This window comes from Vipera berus (assembly GCF_964194415.1).
Source record: "Vipera berus genome assembly, chromosome: 2".
Classification (NCBI taxonomy): domain Eukaryota; kingdom Metazoa; phylum Chordata; class Lepidosauria; order Squamata; family Viperidae; genus Vipera; species Vipera berus.
Window position 1 is genome coordinate 169,824,403 of NC_138203.1, and position 19,771 is coordinate 169,844,173.

Genomic DNA, 19,771 nt, shown 5'->3' on the forward strand with positions numbered 1-19,771 from the left:
CCTTATCTGCCCTCAGGTTTCTGTTCTTATCTACTGGGCTAGTACAGAAAGTGTTTCATTACTTGGGTGTGATGTCAATCAAAGAGGCAGAGATAAGATAAGGATGTTCAGGAACAATGCAGTTAATACATTACCTTTATTATGTGTTTATGTTATATGGCTACATATGTCATCGTTTTATGATCCTGGGAGAAGAAAACGTGTTTCTACTCATTGTTAATTATACTAATTTTCTTTTAAAGCTTTTAATTGGATTTTTTTTATATGAAAAGAAGGAAAACCACCTTTTACTGTTGCTTGTGCCTAGAGATATTACAGGTAGTACTTTGAGGATAGGAAGAGGGAAGAAAGAATGGGAACAGCACTCTGATCCTAAATTCCTAGCAATTAATGTATCTCTTTACCTCCTACTGTATTTCTTAGTCAGCTGCAATAAGAAAAATAAACCTACTTCACTAGCATGGATAGAAAGGAAAAATAATCTCCAGAAGTCATAGCTCACTGGCAGAACTCACATTTTAGTATGTAGAAGATCTCAGGTTCAGTTCCTGGCATCTCCAGTTTAGATTTCGTGATGGAGAGGGGGAATTATATTTTCAGGAAAGACTGACATTTCTGGACATTTTCAGAATTATAGCCTGCCAAAGTAGAACTATAAATTGATTCTGTGCTTGCATTCTGTCCAACGTGTAGGTTCCACAGCGTAATCATAACTTCTATAAAATAGATGGGGAACGTGTGCTATCACTTTCTTTGAATTTTGGAAGTCCCAGACCCTTGTGCCCAGGGGATAACCTAGCCCTGATGTCTTGCAAGGGGTCAAAGATGAGATTATCCTGATTTTTTCCATCCATATCTGACGCCCCTTGTTTTTTTTTAAATTGTACCTCTCTTGCTGCAGATTTTGCGATTCATCAGTGATGGGGATTTGCAGGGCGTCCATGAACAGCTTCTAGGAAACTACATAGCAAGCCAGGGACTGGCCAGCCTCCCGTTACGCAATGAGCTGCTGAGCCAAGTGGCCACCCAGCTGTGGAAAAACCCAGATCTGGAGCAATGCCAACAAGGCTGGGTATTGATGGCTACCCTCCTGAGTGCCTTCACACCTTCACCGACTCTGGAGAAGCCTCTGCTGAAGTAAGAAGTGGGCCTTTTTTCCTCCCGGGGTTTCGGGCAGCATTGAAATAATAGTAGTAGTTGCTAAAGGCTCTTCATTTTCCGGGATGTAGGTTTGTGTCAGATCATGGTCTGGAGGGTTACAATGGAATGTGCCAGCGCAAACTCTTGACCTCAATGAAGCAAACAGAGAGTTGCTTGGAGCTGTCCCGCAGTTTCCCTCCCACCCACCTGGAGTGGACTGCCAATCAGAGGAAAGGCAAGATGGTCCTGGAGGTCTGCACTTATAAAGGTAATCATCGCTTTCTTATTCAGCACTCAGTCTGTCAATCAGAATAGAGCTGGAAGGGACCTTGGAGGTCTTCTAGTCCAAGCAGGAGACCCTATACCAGGGGTAGGCAACCTCGGCTCTTTTATGACTCATGGACTTCAACTCCCAGAATTCCTGAGTCAGCTATGCTGACTCAGGAATTCTGGGAGTTGAAGTCCATGAGTCATAAAAGAGCCGAGGTTGCCTACCCCTGCCCTATACCATTCCAGACAAGTGGCTGTCCAGTATCTTCTTAATGATGGAGCACCCACAACTTCTGAAGGCTGAAGCTGTTCCACTGGTTAATTGTCCTCACTGTTAGGAAGTTTCTCCTTAAATCCAGACTGGTTCTTTCCTTGCTTAGTTGCCATCCGTTGTTTCTTGTCTCACTTTATGTTTACGGGAGTAAACAAGTGGACTCTGACACTGTTCGTGGAACATAGTGAATCTCTCTGTTCCAAAGATTTTAGTCTGATCAGCAAGACTGCTGGGACAACAAACCCTCGTACAAAATGTTCCATTATTTTCCTTTGGGTCTACAGAGAGACTGTTGTGATTCAGGGTCAGCCTGTGGGTTCGGCAGTTGGGTCGGACGACTCAGAGGAGGAGGGGGGTGTTGAAGACCTTGCTGAGGGGGTTGAAGATCTTGCTGATGATAGCCCTCAGGCAGGCCCCTCCCACTTGGTCACCATGGAGACCCAGCTGTGTGAGCCTGACAGTGTGGATGAAGATGACCCACAGCTGGCCCTGTTCAAGGACGCCCGACACAGGAGGCAGTCAAGTAGGAGTAAACAGAGGAAGGCAATGGGGCTTCTCGGAAGGAGGCAGAGAGAAGCCACGCCCTGAACTCTTTATAAGGGGAATGTGTGGGGAGGGCTGGTTTGCTGAAAGCAACCGCTCGGATAGTGTTTCAAAGCTCCTGTATCTTGGTTCGTGTCTTGTTTGTTTTTGTAGTAATAAATTTGGCAGACGTATTCCAGCCTCTTGCCGTTTGTAAAGGGGTTGCCTTTTCTGCAGGGCCGGTAGCAGGCTGGTACAGAACAGAGACAGGGTTTTGCTGTCCCACTGCAATTTATAGTGCAATGCTAGCATGAGAGCAAAACCAGAAACCCAGGGGCTGAGAACAGACCTTGGCCTGCTGTATCTTTTAAAATTGAGGATTTGGGGAGTAAAAACATGGCGGTATGGAGGTTTCTAAGTAGAGCTTACGATATTTCTGAACAAATACATAACATTAAGTTCTCAATCTCGCATTGTCCCTACAGTGAGCTGCTCACACTGCAACCTGGCATGCCCATTCACTTTTGGCAGTCGTTTCAGTTATCAGGATGGCATCCTGAGTACTTACAAGAGAGTGTCCAGAAAAATCGAACCTTGCAGAATTCAACATATATACAAAACAATGTGTTTTCGGAGGGTGGGGAGAATAGGAAAGAAATATGACTAGAGGGTACACACTCTACAGTAGAGCAAGATTTTCTTAAAGGTTATATTCATAGTTTTTAAACTCTCTTTTTCTTTGGTTTAGAGGAGAGGATTTCAGCAGAAGTAGAATCTTGGACCACAGGAGAGCAATATGCAGGCTGGATCCTGAACTCAAGGTAATCTAAAGGCAAGAGAAATTGGGATTTGCCTCTTTTTTTAAAAAAACAAACAAACCAGTTAGTTGTTTTTACATATCCACCAAAGCTAAAGACTATATTCTTTGATAGAATTTCTGGTCTCCAACAGAGATCTCCTGTTCCTCATCCAAATGGTCTACAGAACTAACCTTTATTACTTTTAAGCCATTGCAAGAGAGTTCAGCGGCTTAGGAAAAGCAGAATTTTGAAGGAAAATGATAATGTTTGTTTAATTTACTCTTGAAACAGTCCTCTGAATTCAGTGGCCCATATTAGTTATTCAGTGGTGACTTTTCTGTAGCGAGAGATTTGATATTCTTTTGCCTTATTCATTAATCTTGGTGGAGAGCCTTGGTGGAGCAGTGGGCTAATGCCTCCTTAAGTAACACCAGCTGCCTGCAATTAGTGCAGGTTCGCATCCCACCAGGCTCAAGGTTGACTCAGCCTTCCATCCTTCCGAGGTAGGTAAAATGAGGACCCAGATTGTTGGGGGCAATTAAGCTGACTTTGTAATAATGCCGCTTGGGGTGTATGTGAAAGCCCTAATAAGCAGGCATATACATAGAATGAAGGCTACTGCTAAGCTTGTAAGCCACCCTGAGTCTTCGGAGAAGGGCGGGATATAAATGGAATTAAAATAAATAAAAATAAATAATTTGCAGGACCATAAAGCCCAACTCTATCTCAGTTGCATAGACCTATGATGCCTCAAAGGAGGCCCGAAATCTGTTAGCTTTTCTAGGGCATTTTATAATATTCTTATGCATATGGTTTATGTGAGATGTTAACTAGCACGTAAGAGATAGTGCAGAAACTGGAGGAGGAACGTATGATTTTTTTCCTCCCTGTTCCCACATCATACCATCTTCCTGGTCCTTTTCACTGCTTCTTAGCATCCTCTGCTACCTCCTGTGACACTATGTCTCCTCTCTTTGTTGATCTCAGGGGTCTGGATGCATTCCCTCGTGGATGGTCCGTATCGATGTTAACAGGCAACAAGTGGCAGGACTTAGCAGGCTGTGACTTTGTCTTGGATCTCATTGGTGAAATGGAGGAAGTAAATTGCCCTTCTCAGTCCTCCTCTCATTATCCTATTATCCCTGAAAGGGATGTGAGCTACTCTCAAAATAACTCCCCAAATAGGTAAGTGACTGCCTCATTACCTCCTGTACTCAACAACCTCTCTTTTGTATCCCCAGAAATCACTGCTTTTGAGACCACACTTTATTTCTTTTTTGATAGGATGTCCTTGGATATCCCTCCTGCACCAACCTTTAAGGCCCCTTCTTTCCCCCCACCTGCCCTGCCTCCCATGTTTGACAAGGCAGTCCATCCAGGTGAGTCTCTGTCTCAGGTCAGGAGTTCAAAGGCATCTGAGAATGCCGGCGACTATTTGACCTTTGCACCCTTGAAGCCATTAAAGCTCCCCGTATTTGGATCTGGGAGGGGAGGGAGAGATACTCAACCAATGCATTGAGGATAGGTCAAGAAAATGAGCAAGGGATGGTAAACGAGAGTGACAGGAGTTATATTTCTTTGATTAACAAGGATTTTATCTCCCCCTCCTCCTCCCGCTCCCGAATTAGACATCATTGATAGTCCAACTCCCTCTAGAGAATTGGATCACTATGTGGATGGTCTCTTTAAACCCCTGTTATATGCTGGCTCCAGACCTCATATGTCAGTAAGTCTAATTTTTTTTAAAGTTTTCTGCTCTTCCTCATGCACCATTTTCTGATACCAGAGGGCACTGAGAACAGAAATGTGGTGTTGGTTGTGATCACTGCCTCTTCGCCACACGTTTAGAGACATGATCTCCAGGAGTACCTAGGGTTGAAACTAAATGTTGGGTTTGTTTTTTTCCCCTGCAGGATATGGAAAGCGAGGCAAACCTGACTGGTCGTATGAAAGGAGGTGGGAAAATTGGACCTATGAACCAGGGAGTCTATTCAGGTGCGAGTTAGAACATGAGGAGGAGGTAGGATAGGTGGTGGCTTCTGCGGCTGTTCTCTTTTTTAGCAATTCTGGAACCAAGACTACTTATTCACCCTGCCGGGATGACGATTATTGGCCTAAATATTTCTCCCTGCAACTAGGGAGGTTTTTTTTTTAAAAGGTGTGTGTGTGTGCGTGGTGGGAGGAACCACTGTACAAGGACAACATGAAAAATCTCTAAAAACTGTCATATAGAATTCTGTATGCTTCAGATGCGGTAATTCCTTTATAGGGGGAAACATTAAAAACGTTACAATGCTCATATTATCAAATGCATTTACAACTGCACGTATCTTTTACAAAGGTAAAACATAGGTAAACATACGTAACAATAATATAACTAACAATATGTCAATATTATAAAATACAATGAATAATAAGGGCTTCCCTTAAAGACCATCCAGAAGCTACAGCTGATCCAAAATGCAGCCTCATGAGCCATGATGAGAGACATTGTGTGAGACTCACATGACACCCCACCACCACCATTGCTTTGCAAGCTGCACTGGTTCCTGTTTGGCTTCCAGGTGCAATTCAAGGTGCTGCTTGTCACCCTTAAAGTCTTTTGTGGCATAAGGGCTAGTTTTCTGAGGGGCCCCTTTTCTCCAGTTGTTTCTGTTCATCTGGTATGATCAGACAGGGTGTGGGTGCACTCCAGGTCCCATCACTCTAACAGTGCCATCCTACGAGAGTCAAGAAATGTGCTTACTCTGTTACAGTGCCTACTCCCCCCCCCCCCCGAGATTAAAGCAACTCCCACTCTTAATGATGGTTAGGGAACTACTAAAAGTCGCTTTGGCCTTCCAGGCCTTGGGTGCCCCCTTCAGTTTGGGTAGTTTGTGGTGGCTGGGTGTTATGGTCTTCTAAGTCTGCCAGGATCTCTTTTGGTATGTATTGTTTTTCTTTTATCTGTAAGCCTCCCAGAGTTGTCAAAGAGTTGGACAGCCTTGAAATTTGATTAAACAAGCATCTTCTACAACCAACAGCTTAAATAGGAGCTTCATATTGAGAAATATACAATTCCTTTGTTGCTGTTTTCCAAACTGTCTTTATTCAGTGAGTCAGCAGTCTGTTGTATCTCTCCAGGTATTCCTCAACTTACAGCAGTTCATTTAAAGTTACAACGGCACTGAAAAAAGTCAGTTGTGATTGTTTTTCACACTTATGACTGTTATGGCAGCCCCCATGATCACCTGATCAAAATTCAGGTGGTTGGCAACTTACTTGTATTTATGACGGTTGCCGTGTCCTGGAAACATGCAATCCCCATTTTGTGACCTTCTGACAAGTAAAGTCAGTGCGGAAGTCAGATTCACTTAACAACCCTGTTACTAACTCAACAATCATTCACTTAACAACTTGGCAGGGAAGGTCATAAAGTGGAGCAAAATTCATTTAACAAATGCTTCATTTAGCAAAAGAAATTTTGGGCTCAATTGTGGTAATAAATCGAGGATTACCTGTATTGTATGCCCCTTAGTACAGTATTTAAAATGCACTCTTAATTGAAAACAGGAGGATTTTCCCTATCATGGATATGAACAGAACCTCAAGTGAATTTTATTTAGGGCCGTCAGATCTGGGCTGCAAAACTCCAGACAAACGCAAGGATAGCCTATTATTGAAATCTAGCAGTCGTCCAGGTTTGTGCAACCCAAAATAGGGAGCAAGAATTGGTCGTTAGTTTCACGGGAACAAGCCACACTCTCTTCTCTCCATCCATCAGGTTACCCTGGAATGATGACCATGCCAGCGTTTCCATCTATGCCAGTTATGGGAGGAATGATGCCAGCCACCATGCCAGGAATGCCAGGTAACAAGAACACAATGACTTGAGGGCTCAGATGGGATGAAACCCAGCGGAGAAAAAAAACAACCAGTCCCTGGCAGAAGCCCACAATAATCCTAACAATTTTAGATTTTTCAGTATTAAATGATCACATTGTGAGTGTTTAAAGCATTGCCGTCTCTCCATTCTTTTCTACTAGTTCCTTTTATTATAATTGCATGATTATGAGTGTGACTACTTTAAAAAAAGGTTTTATTTGCAAATAATTTTTAATAATTTGAGATGTGCTTAAATCCATCCCCAAGCTGCAATATAACATAAATAAAGATTAGATGTACATATGTGTTAATTTTCTTTAATTGGGATATGCTTCTCATTTATCATAGTCCATGATAGTCTGTCAATGGATAAACATCCTCTGGCAGACTTATGATCATAACTGAGCCTGGAATTATGGTCATAAGTCATGCTGGTCAGGTCACCTGGTAATCACACCTGATTTTATGATCCTTTTTGCAGTGGTTAAGTGAATACCACAGTCAAGCGAATCCATGGATGTTGGGAGGGTTCTTTGCCAGAAACTGGGAGTAAATGCTAGTTTCCAACAAAAAATCCTCCATTCTAAATTATGATCAAGTGACCACGGGGAAGCAACGGTTGTTGGAACCTCAAATCTGGGTTGTCAATAGCCCTGGGAAGTTACGAGATCTGTCATTATGAGCAACCGGTCGCTAAGCAAGGACAACCTGTAAGCAAAAACATCCCTCTTCTCATTAATGGCAGGTAACTGTGGTACACTGATCCCTCGATTTTTTTCCTGAGGGACTTAGAATAGGAGCAGGCAGTGTTTGAAGGATCAGGAGTTACAACTCAGGATCCAGGCTTTCTGGTTTTTTTGGTGTGTGGCTTTTAAGAACAGGAAGCAAGTAGAAAGACTGTATGATATAAAGTCACTCCAGCACCAAGAGAATCTGTGGCGTGGGCAACAGATTACACAAACATAAGACAACGATGTCTTGTTGCACCATTCTGCCAATCTGCCTTTTTTTTTAAAAAAAGCTTCCTTTTAAGGACCAAACAGCTGAACCATTCTGCCAATCTGCCATTAGGGGTACAGAAAGAGCTTTGGTAATGTAAGTCAGACACAACCTGTAGCACTTCTGCACGGTTGTTACCATTGTCCCATAGTTTGGATTGGTTCGGTGGCTTTCTGCTTAACTATTGCTATAAACACTATAAGAAGAAGCACAGCTTGCTTTTCATCCAGCTATAATATTAATTTCTCCATTCTTATCCTCTGGCAGTGATAATTCCCCTAGGACAACAGTCATCTTATAAGCCTTTTATTTGAATTTATTACCTCCACCTCCAACTCCAATGGACTTTGGAAAACATTTTATACACATTTTATACATTCTTCATCCAGGTAGAGGTTAGCTTACTGAAGAATTGCTATGAATTTAACAGCTTGTGGGGACACACAGTAGGAGGATGTTGACCATCTGCATTGTGATTCCATGTAACCATCTCTCTCTCTCTCTCTCTCTCTCTCTTTTTTTTTTTCTTTTTCTTTTAGCCATGATGATGACTCAGCCCATGATGCCAACAGTGGATCCCAACCAGGCAGCAGCACAGCAACAATCTGTCATCAACCAGCAAGCCCTATATCTGGTATGTGACAGGGTTAGAATGAAAAAGTTTGCAAGAATTGCATGAATTGTCTTGGCTGTGAATTGGGAAGGGTCTTGGCTGTGAGTCATGCCTACTTTGTCAGTTCCCACAACAATCTGAAGAAATAATTTATTGTGCAATGTAAGGCATCAAAAGGTCAAGTTATGATTGAGCATCTAATACTAAGGAATGAGTTCAATAGAGAGAAAGTGCCTCATGGGAGGGGTTGGGTTTTTTTGCCAAATTTGTGCATGATTGAAATATACAAATGAGTGAATTCCTGAATTAAAGCTATACCAGTGGTATCATATTTACAGGTAGTCCTTGACTTACAACAGTTCATTTAGTGACCATTCAAAGTTACAATGGCACTAAAAATGTGACTTTTTCAGTTATGACCTTTGTAGCATCCCCATGGTCACATGATCAAAATCCAGATGCCTGGCAACTGCTTCATATTTATGACCATTGCTGTGTACCAAGTTCATGTGGTCCTCTTTTGTGACTGTCTGACAAGCAAAGTCACTGGGAAAGCCAGATTCACTTAACAACTGGTTACTAACTTATCAGCTGCAATGATTCACTTAACAACTGTGACATGAAAGGTCGTAAAATGGAGCCAAACTCACTTAACAAATGTCTTACCTAACAACATAAATTTGGGGCTCAGTTGTGGCCTTACGTCAAGGACTACTGTATTCATTGCATTAGTGTTAAGCTTTGCTTAAGAGCAAGGTGCAGGATATTAGAGAATAATAAATAGAGAGAAGAAACCCATGGAGAGACACAAGAAAAAGGGAAATTTTTAAAACATCAGAGTTGCAATCATAGTTCAACTAGTGATTAAAAGTAATCTGAGATCTGAATGTTGGTGGATATAAATGCGCAAAGTAAATGAGCAGCAACAAAATATGTATTTGATTTTGTAGGCTCAACAGATGACACTTCAAGCCATGAAAATTTCAGAACAGGATCAGCAGCGGCAACAGAAGTATAGATCTCCTGAGAATTCACACTCGGACCAATTATTTTCACATAGATCACATGAATATTCAAGGCAAAGACAAGCCTCACCACACAGTTCACCTAAATTGTCAAGGCCAAGACGAGCATCACCAAAGAGGAGGACACCTGAACGTTTAAGACAAAGGCGATCGTCATCATCAGAAAGCTCATCCGAAGCTTCAAGATCAAGACGAGTGTCACCAAGGAAGAGATCATCTGAAGCTTCAAGGTCAAGACGAATATCCCCAAAGAGCCAGTCACCTGAACCTTCAAGCCCAAAGGAAACTTTACTTCTCACAAGGTCTCCTGAACTTTCAAGAACAAGAAAGGTATCAACAAAGGAACAGCCTTCTGAATCTTCAAGACCGATACAAGATTCTTCTTCTCCTCCACATCCACCACGATCACTGGTACTGAGTATCCCTTATAGAATTTTTTTTTCTGGATTGTACTCCATGATAGTATTCCTGCCTGATGGAAGAGAGGGAAAGAATCCTATCACTTCATTTTATGGAGCGTAGTACGTGACATCCTCTAGATATATATTTGTTGTATTTGAATTGCAAGAAACTCAGAATTCATAGATAAGGTCATCTCATCTTAGTTGTCTGCCAAAGTTTTATATCTGAGCGTAGATTTGAAAGTTAGGGTGTTAATTCTACAGTTGACCCTATAGGATTAACTATATTCAGTTCTTTAAATTTCTGGCTATTTATCAGCCTATATTAAATAATTGAACTAGTCATATAGTTACAAATTACATACGTTGTAGAACTGGAAAAGAAAACAAATGGACTGAATAAATATCTTGTCATTATCCTTTGTATTTTGGTCCATAATTCATATCTCCCTTTGCTTGCTGATTTGATCAAATGCTATGGGACAAAATGTTGATTAGACTTTCATAAGGGAAAAAAATATTTCTGCCCAGCTCCCAAGGTTTAAAGACAAAAAAGAAGAAAGGAGAGAGATTGCTGCTCAGAGTCCCTTGGACTTAGGTGGCTAATAAATTTAAATGAAATAAATAAAATGAAGTTCAAGATTTCTGCCATTATATTTGCTCTTAACTTAAAAGACGTGCCCCAAATCTTACAAACAACAGGTGACAAGGTAAATCCATTTTCTAAAAATAAGCCTGCATTAAATTCTACCATTTAATCTTTGAGCTAACCATAAGTACACTAAAATACGCAAATACATAAAATGTACCATAAAAGTAACTGAGAAAAGGCTAGAATAAAATCTTCTTTTAATTTGTATTGTTTTGAACTGAACTGAAGAATACAGAATAACAGAATTGGCAGGTACCTTGTAAGTCGTCTAGCCCAACTCCCCCAGCTCAAGCAGGAGACCCTATACCATTTCTGAGAAGTGGCTGTCCAGTCTCTTCTTGAAAGCTTCCAGTGATGAAGCACCCACAACCTTTGAAGGCAAGCTGTTCCATTGGTTGATTGTTCTCACTGTCAGAAAAATTCTCCTTATTTCTAGGTTGAATCTCTCCTTGATCAGTTTCTATCCATTGTTTCTTGTGTGACCTTTGTGTGGTTTGGAAAATAGATTGTCCCCCCTCATCTCTGTGACAGCCCCTCAAATATTGGAACACTGCTATCATTTCACCCCTGGTCCTTCTCTTCACTAGACTAGCTATGCCCAGTTCTTGCAAGAAGCTTCTTGGATGAAGAAGTGAAACATCTTCAAGTAAAAACAAAGTCCAGTTGCCTTTTGGAAAAGCACCTTGGGACAACCATGACCTGGATGACTGAGAATCTCCATAGACTTGTTTTTATATCCTGAGGGATTTTCCTTAATAGAAGATTATTTTGTTACTTACACTCATAGACTTAGGTTGGCCACCACATTTTCTAATTGTAAAAAATAGGCTTGATTTTTGGTAGGTGACAAAATTGCCACGAAAAGGATCCATCTGCTTAGAGAAAGATGCTCAGCCATGTCTCCCTTGGAGCTTAAGATTCTTCTGAGGATGAAATGGTAGTAATGTGGAAAAATCGACTCCTCAAAGAGAGTTTAATGAAATCTCTGTCAGGACTAGAAAGTATTAGAGGAGACAATATCTTATTTTTTCCCTTCAGTGTTGCTAATGTGTTTTGATCAAATGCTTTCCATGAGTGTTTTTATTACTCATCTGGGATTGGGAAAAGTGGATCTAGAAATATATTTGAATTCTACAGTTTAGCTATTTCTCTAAAGAATAGATCAAGGACACAATCCAAATGGTAACACACCTTCTGGTATATGTCCTAGATCCACATCTTGGAAGGTGATGTGCCTGTAGACATTAGAGTGGATTCTCTCTCTCAGGGGACTTTTCAAAAGAAAGTCGAGTTCTTCCAGAGAATGGGTGAGTTATAAGCCAATGTCCTTCTCAGAATGTCATGTTTTCATTTTTTTATACTAATGCAACAAAATCTTTGTTGCAGCCTTCTCATACTTACTTCCAAGTAAAGTGTGTTTTGTAAGAATAAGAATGAATTCCTGGGATATAATTAGACTTTTCAGTTCTCCAAATAGAAATTAATATTGATAACAGGAACAGGATGAGGACTGTGAATGACAAGCCAGCATTGTGCCTCCATTGTCTGACTATTAGGATTTTAGGAGAGAAAAAATATTTTCCAGTCATATTTCCTAATATATTTTACATAGTTTAGAATAATCAAAATTTTGATTTGCTAAAGTCGTCCTTTGTTGTAGTGGCATCTATGTCTCCATGCAGTTCTTTCCCCCTGTGTACAGGTAGTGTTACAACAGTTCATTTACTGACCATTTGAAGTTACAATGGCACTGGGAAAAATGACCTGTGACCATTTTTCACACTTATGACCATTGCAGCATCCCCATGGTCACATGATCAAAATGCAGACGCTTGGCAACCGGTTCATATTTATGACCGCTGCAATGTCCCAGGGTCATGAGATCCCCTTTTACAACTTTCTGACAAGCAAAGTCAATGGAGAAGCCAGGTTCACTTAACAACTGTGTTACTAACTTAACAACTGTAATGATGCATTTAACAACGGTGGCAAGAAAGGCCATAAAATGGGGCCAAATTCACTTAACAAATGCCTCACTTGGCAACAGAAATGTTGGGCTTCATTGTGGTCGTACGTTGAGGACTACCTGTACAGTAAAGTTTAGCTGTATCAGTCTCTAAGTCCCTTGCAGCCTCTGAAAGTCTGGCTTCTTGCAGATTTTGCTTAGACCGATGTTAGAACAAAACATTGATCAATGCCTGAACCTCTTCTTGTATATAGGAATTGAAACAATTCCACTGAAGAAAGTAAATTCCTCTTCAAAATATCGTAGAACAAAAGAAAAATCAGAGGACCCAGGTGCCAACCAAGAATCAAATTCAGGTAAGGTGTGGCCACTGCTAATCAGCATCTGAATACTGCAAAAAGCTCATGCATGAGACTTGCAACAGTTTGATTCTTATAAGGTGCTGCTACCAGTCTAGGGAATGACATATTTGTTGCAGCAGATTTTTGTGTGGACAATAGCTGATTTTGAGGGGTCCTTGGTGCTCTCTGAGCTTGGTTGATGATGTTTTTTTGCAGACGTTTCATTAGCCAAACTAGGTAACATCATCAGTGCTAGCGAGGAGCGGGGTTTGCTCTGTTTCTATTCTAATGGCTTGCCCTGTCAGTGTTGGTGGGGGTAGTCTTGGAGATTCTTTGGTTGGGCTGTTTGCTGTTGGCTTGTTTGGCAGTTTCTTGGTGGAGGTATTGTTTACTTCTTGATTGTTGGTCTGATATTAATCTTGGTGATTTTATAAGATATGATAAAGATTTTCCCTGATTTTATCAGATACGATAAAGAAATAACAATGCCAAAACATTAATGCATGGAAGAAGACATCAGGTAGATGTCAACCGCTCTTTGAACTAAGCAAACTGCAGGACAGTCCCATGATTTTTTTACATTAACCTTCTATTTTCTATTCGTCTTTCACACTGCAGCATGAGAGTATGATTCTGCACCCCAAATGGCTTCCTTCATATTAATCTCTGCAGAAAGGGCTGTGGTTAGGGCGCAGAATAAAGAGACGGTGACATGTTTGTTCATCCATCCATCCATCCATCCATTCAACAGATCTATATAGCAGTCTATCCAAGCAACCTGGGGTTGCTTTTGCATCCTGTTCCTTCAATTTTTCTATTCTGAAACAGTTGGTTTTTGCTGTTCATCTCACTGCCCATTCTAGTTTCTTAGACACACACACAGGATGAAGAAAGCAAGAACGTTGTGTAAGAGATTGGAAAGTAGCTGTTTAGAAACTATTGGTGAATACCAAAACAGTATTTGTGTGTGTGTGTGTGTGTGTGTGTGTGTGTAGAAGTTTAGTAGGGTTGTAACTTAAAAAAAAGAAAAACATACGGTACTCTTAATTCTTTGCTTCAGATTTGCCACTTCCTACACAACTGGAGAATTATCAGGAGAGGAAATTCCAGAATACGAAGCCTGAACAGCCTGAACCAAGCCAGGAGATACGGAAGATTATTAAAAACCACAAGCAGCGTCCAGTCCCACCACCAAAACCCTTCGTGCCTGCTAGGTAAGAAAAGTGTCAAGTTGATCAAAGATCTCCCTTGATGGTTAAAGTTGCAGGAAGGAAAAATTCAGGCCATCCCTAGAACTTCTCAATTTGAGGGAAGAGGGAAAGTGTGTTAATGTGTAGTTGACAAAATATTTGTCTCCAAATACTGGACATTTCTTGCATAAGTGATTAACCATCTTGTCACAGGATTCCCTTCCTAGAGTGGGAACAGCCATGGAGCTTTTGTATCTATGTATGTAAGAGAACCTCTATAAACAAAGTCTCTAAGGTTAGGTCTTTTGTTGTGCACAATCCATGGTGGTCCACACCACAGGTCATCTTAGTTGGTTTTTGTTTAATTGCAGAGACATCCCTAAATCTCCTACAAAATGTGAGCCACAGGATGAAGCTCTGGCAAAACTGGAGACTCTAGGGCTGGTGAGTGTTTGATGGGCTACTTTCAATCTAGTGTGCAGAAGGAAATGTCCTATCAAAATTTGCAGGCTTAAATTTCCAGTCAGCTCATAGTACTCATTGGGAAGCTTTGAATAATTCACTTTTTCTTTGCCCAGCCTATGGATAAAAATCAGATAAATCTATATCTGCCACCAAAGGGAAAATAAAACTAATTTTCATAACGTATGAAAATAACACCTGACTATATGGCTGTAGTTATCTCCACTCTGTCAGCATCTTTGGAAATGTTCTGTCTGTTCTCTCTGATGGAACTCAATCTTCTGAAAATAATTTTGATAGTCTCAACCAAGAGACACCATGATTTGACCTATAGACAAGGCACCACTAACTCTATTTAGATGCTGTTAAAATCTATCTACCACTACTAATAAATTGTTGTGGCATTTATAAAGTTTGCACCATTTAAATCATCCTAATGGGTCCATGTATAGAAATCTATCAAATTAAATGAACAAATTAAATGACAATTGTCTTCAGTAACTTAGGAGATTTCTGCCAGAAAGCTTCCAGCTTACATTATTGTTGGCTTTTTTATATTACACTTTGTTGTCAAAGACTTAACTTGCTAGCTCTGTGATGTGAATGAGACGCTAATCATATGTGAGTAACATTGCCATGGCTGAACTGAGCCCTTACTCTTCCTTTCTTCTTCCCCATCCCAGGTCTCCTCTGAAAAAATTAAACCGCCACCACCTTCACCACCAGTTAAACCCTCCAATACCATCAAAGAAAAACAACTGGCGCTCACAAATATTTTTAGTCATCATGGCTCAGTGCTTCCTCCTCCCCCTCCTGGGCCACCCCCACCCCCTTCATTTCCTCCAGATTCTGTCACAGATGAAACAATGGGCACAATAGGTAAGTAAAGCCTCTCTGATCCTGTAGACTTTGTCTGGCACATCCACTGTAAATTAGGAAGCAGCCATCTTTACAGGCGGAGTGTTTTTCCTGGGGAAAATGTGGTAAGCATTTTGGGTGTAACTCTGGATACATTTCTTTTATAAAACTAAGCAAGTTTTAGCTAATGTTGCTTAAACTGTGCAATAGAGTCTAGTCTTCATTGTGCTTCATAAGTAACCTATTTTTATAGCACAGAAGCAAATCTGTAGCTATTTGGAATTTTGTCATTTCCACAAAATATTTTAGTTCACTTTTTGAGTTTCTATAATATTGTATCAGGAGAAAAAAAAAGGTTGAATATTGTATATTTATTTATTTATTATAAAATGTATTTGCTGCCCATCTCATGTTAAACAACTCTGGGCAGCTTACAGCATAAAAATATTAAAATCATCAGATGTACAATGACAAAGTAGATAAATTAAAATCACGAACACAAGATGGCAAAGGAGGGACCTGGATACATTGGGACAGGGAGGGATTAACTTTTAATTAGTCAACCACTTCCAGTATGAAGCTCCCTTATTGGGTCCCCAAGCCATCTACCAGAGCCTGGTCATAAGGCTCTTACGAAAAGTCAGGAGGGTGGGTTCCAATCTCATCTTAGTGGGTAATATATTTCAAAGGGCAGGATCCATGGCAGAGAAGACTCTTCTCTTGGATCCTGCCAGCTGAAATTCCTTGACTGATGGGATCCGCAGTATGAATATGTTATTTTGAAAGCATTTGAAAGCCATGGTGGTGCAGTGGTTAGAATGCAGTATTGCAGGCTAACTCTGCCCACAGCCAGGAGTTCGAGCTTGACAGGGCTCAAGGTTGACTCAGCTTTCCATCCTTCTCAGGTTGGTAAAACAAGGACCCAGATTGTTGGGGGCACAATATGCTAACTCTGTAAACTGCTTAGAGAGTGTAGTAAAGCATTATGAAACAGTATATAAGTTTAAGGGCTGTTGCTATTGCTATTTGAATGCTGATCTAGATTATAAATGTTCTAAAAGCATCAGACAATATTTAGATGGCAATGGTGAACAGAAACAAAGTATTCCACTAGATCATAATACTCCTTTTTAATATAATGTCTATAGAGATTCTCAGTCATCCAGGTCATGGTTGTCCAAAGGTGGTTTTTCAAGAGGCAGCTGAACTTTCTTGTTTTTTTCTTTGAAGACATTTCGCTTCTCATCCAAGAAGCTTCTTCCGCTCTTTTTAATATAACTTTTAAATTCACATGGCTTTCTCTGCATAGCTCATCTACCTTAACTCTGCATAGCTCATCTGCCTTAACTATTCAACTTAATGCAGCTGTTCTTAACTAGAGATCTCCAGATGCTTATGCAGGGGCCTTCAAACCTGGCCCTTTTATGACTTGTGGACTTCAACTCCCAGAATTCCTCAGCCACACCATGCCTGGCTGAGGAATTCTGGGAGTTGAAGTCCACAAGTCATAAAAGGGCCAAGATTGAAGACTCCTGTGCTAATGGTTCACAGCTCTTATTCTCACCAATCGTTGTCTCCCTGACTGAGATTCTGACAAAACTCTATGGATAATAATCTGGAAAGGCTGCCTCAGTCTCTTGGCTAGATCATAGCTCACAGTTATTAGTGTGATTTTCCCCCAGTTTACTCATTTTTTCCTTTATTACTTTGAATTATTACATTGGGTGCCTTTCATTGGAGGGCAATCAATGCATTTATTATAGCAAAGAACAGTTTATTGCTCCATAATTAGTTTTGCTTTACAGTTTTAAATAGATATTGTGAGGATGGTAGTCTGTAGTCAGAATATTTACTCAGATCCCATTTTAAGAGGAGATGGATATTTTGTTTTTAACTTGAGAATGCACTTGAAGATCAAGAAGATTTCAGAGATATTTCAAAATTTTCTTAGTTGCTTTGAGGATAACTTAAAAAAAATAACCTATACATACTAGAATACTACATTTCCTTCTTTTTCTGTTTCTTTCACATTTAGATTCAGCTAAGACAGTGTTGGAAGACACTAATGTCAAAACCCAGCTCTTCAATCTTTCTGCTAGTGTCAGCTTCTCCTATGCTAATCCTACCTGGAAACTCTTCCTGCGGAAAGAGGTGTGCCATGGTCCTACCTCCTTGCATTCCCGTCATGCTTAGTTATTAAAATTAGCATCTCTGACTTCAGCATGTCCATCTGTAGTGACAACATCTCCCACAGTTTGGAGACTTAGTGGCTAATCCTCTTGCAGCTCCCATTCTGCAAACTGTGTTTGGATAATTTCAATGCCTTCTGTCCTGTATGCTTATTATGGATATTATGCTTAGGGTTAATATGAAATCTGGGATGGCTGCACATGGATTATTGTATCATGAGTAGTCATCAGTTGTGCAGGGTTGAGATGGGTGTAGTGGTAAGGCTCTGGGCTACAAACCAGGAGACTGTGAGTTCTTTCATGCCTTGGGCATGAAAGCCAGCTGGGTGACCTAGGGCCAGTCACTCTCTCTCAGTCCAACCCACCTCACAGGATTGTTGTGGTGGGGACAATAGGAGGAGGAGGAAGAATTCTGTGTATTTGCCACCTTGAGTTATTTATAAAAAGAATAAAGGTGGGATTTTAAGAAAAAATCTAAAAAACTGAAGCTAGGATGATGGCAAAAGAGTTACCCTGTGGCAAGATGGGTGGCCAATAAACTTGATAAATAAGAATAATAAATCATAAATTTAAAAAATGGAAGCTTTTTTAATTACAGTGTGAAAGCATATAATAAGCCACTCACTGTGGTGGAGATTAATATAGATTGGTTAGCACCAACATGTCTGATTGTATGACTGGCTGGAGAAGAGCAGCATTCAAAAGGAAAGGATGACTTCAAATACTTTTCCTATGCCAGGACAGTTTTGTGTCGATAAGCCACTATTTCCCCCAAAAATGAAATATATCTTGTCTTCACTCAGTGAATTGCGTTTGAATATATTAAACTCATGATGTCACGTGACGTCACGCGACTTATTGCGACTTCCCCCCCATTGCCGGCAATGGGGTGGGCACAGTTTCGGGATGACGTGTCCGGCCCACGGGCTGGCAGTTTGACATGCCTGATTTGTATACAATCACTTGCTATTTTGAGCCACGATTTTATTCTTGCATGTGCGAAAATAACTTTGTGTTGGATCTCTTCCTCAATAGGTTTTTTATCCCAGGGAAAATTTCAGTCATCCTTACTGCTTGAATTTGTTATGTGACCAGGTAAGTATTTTGTGTGTGTTTATCTGTGTGTGTTTGTGCTTGTGTGGTGAGTGTGTGTGTGAGAGAGAGAGAGGGAGAGGGAGAGAGAACACATATGTGTGCATGAAAGATAAGAGGGGCTCACTTTTCTTTTGGACATCAGCCTCCGCATCAAGGACTCCATCTTTTATCTTTTTTCTTCACTATGTGAAGAATATCAAAGAATCAAAGAGCCTTGGTGGAGCAGTGGGCTAATGCCTCCTTAAGTAACACCAGCTGCCTGCAATTAGTGCAGGTTCGAGTCCCACCAGGCTCAAGGTTGACTCAGCCTTCCATCCTTCCGAGGTAGGTAAAATGAGGACCCAGATTGTTGGGGGCAATAAGCTGACTTTGCAAAAATCCCGCTTTGGGGGGGGGGGCGAAAGCCCTAATAAGCAGGCATATACATAGAATGAAGGCTATTGATAAGCACACTGATTTGTGCTTTAGATTGTAAGCCGCCATGAGTCTTCGGAGAAGGGCGGGATATAAATGGGATTGGGAAAAAAAACCCTGCAATTATTGCAGAATGCAATAACATACGTGCTGATGAGTGAGAAGCATGTCAGCAGAACTCTTGTTCTAAGAGCTGGCAAGTTATTTCAGACGATCATTGTATCATTCCAGCAAGTGTTGTGTTGAACTGATGCAATAAAATATTCTTCCCTTGAGCAATTATTAGCAGTGTGTGTGTTAAATGGGATTAAAGAAAAAATATATATACAGGTAGTCCTCGACTGATGACCCCAATTGAGCCCAAAATTTCTGTTGTTAAGTGAGACATTCATTTAAAATGTTTTGCCCCATTTTTACAATCTTTCTTGCCACAGTTGTTAAGTGAATCACTGCTGTTAAGTTAGCAAGACAGTTGTGAAGTGAATCTGGCTTCCCCATTGACTTTGCTTGTCAGAAGGTCACAAAGGTGGATCACATAACCCCCCCCCCGGGACACAGAAGTGGTCATAAGTATGAACCAGTTGCCAACTATCTGGATTTTGATCGCACAGTCTCATGTGGATGCTACAAAGTTCGTAAGCTTGAAAAATGGTCTTAAGTCAATTTTTTCAGTGCCATTGTAACTTTGGATGGTCA

General features: G+C 40.7%; 1 protein-coding gene across 1 annotated transcript in view; it reads left to right on the top strand.

Moving 5' to 3' along the window:
* Nucleotides 1–19,771, top strand: part of MYO15B (myosin XVB) — a gene marked incomplete at its 5' end in the record, with an annotated part of 103,420 nt that overhangs the window by 55,092 nt on the left and 28,557 nt on the right. The window contains 15 exons of the mRNA XM_081319007.1: nucleotides 902–1,137; nucleotides 1,230–1,408; nucleotides 2,955–3,027; nucleotides 3,994–4,191; nucleotides 4,291–4,385; nucleotides 6,770–6,856; nucleotides 8,409–8,503; nucleotides 9,433–9,837; nucleotides 11,771–11,867; nucleotides 12,781–12,882; nucleotides 13,928–14,081; nucleotides 14,429–14,501; nucleotides 15,203–15,398; nucleotides 17,413–17,528; nucleotides 18,602–18,661. Coding sequence (XP_081175133.1) covers nucleotides 902–1,137; nucleotides 1,230–1,408; nucleotides 2,955–3,027; nucleotides 3,994–4,191; nucleotides 4,291–4,385; nucleotides 6,770–6,856; nucleotides 8,409–8,503; nucleotides 9,433–9,837; nucleotides 11,771–11,867; nucleotides 12,781–12,882; nucleotides 13,928–14,081; nucleotides 14,429–14,501; nucleotides 15,203–15,398; nucleotides 17,413–17,528; nucleotides 18,602–18,661 — 2,166 coding nt within the window. The remainder of the gene's footprint in view (nucleotides 1–901; nucleotides 1,138–1,229; nucleotides 1,409–2,954; nucleotides 3,028–3,993; nucleotides 4,192–4,290; nucleotides 4,386–6,769; nucleotides 6,857–8,408; nucleotides 8,504–9,432; nucleotides 9,838–11,770; nucleotides 11,868–12,780; nucleotides 12,883–13,927; nucleotides 14,082–14,428; nucleotides 14,502–15,202; nucleotides 15,399–17,412; nucleotides 17,529–18,601; nucleotides 18,662–19,771) is intronic.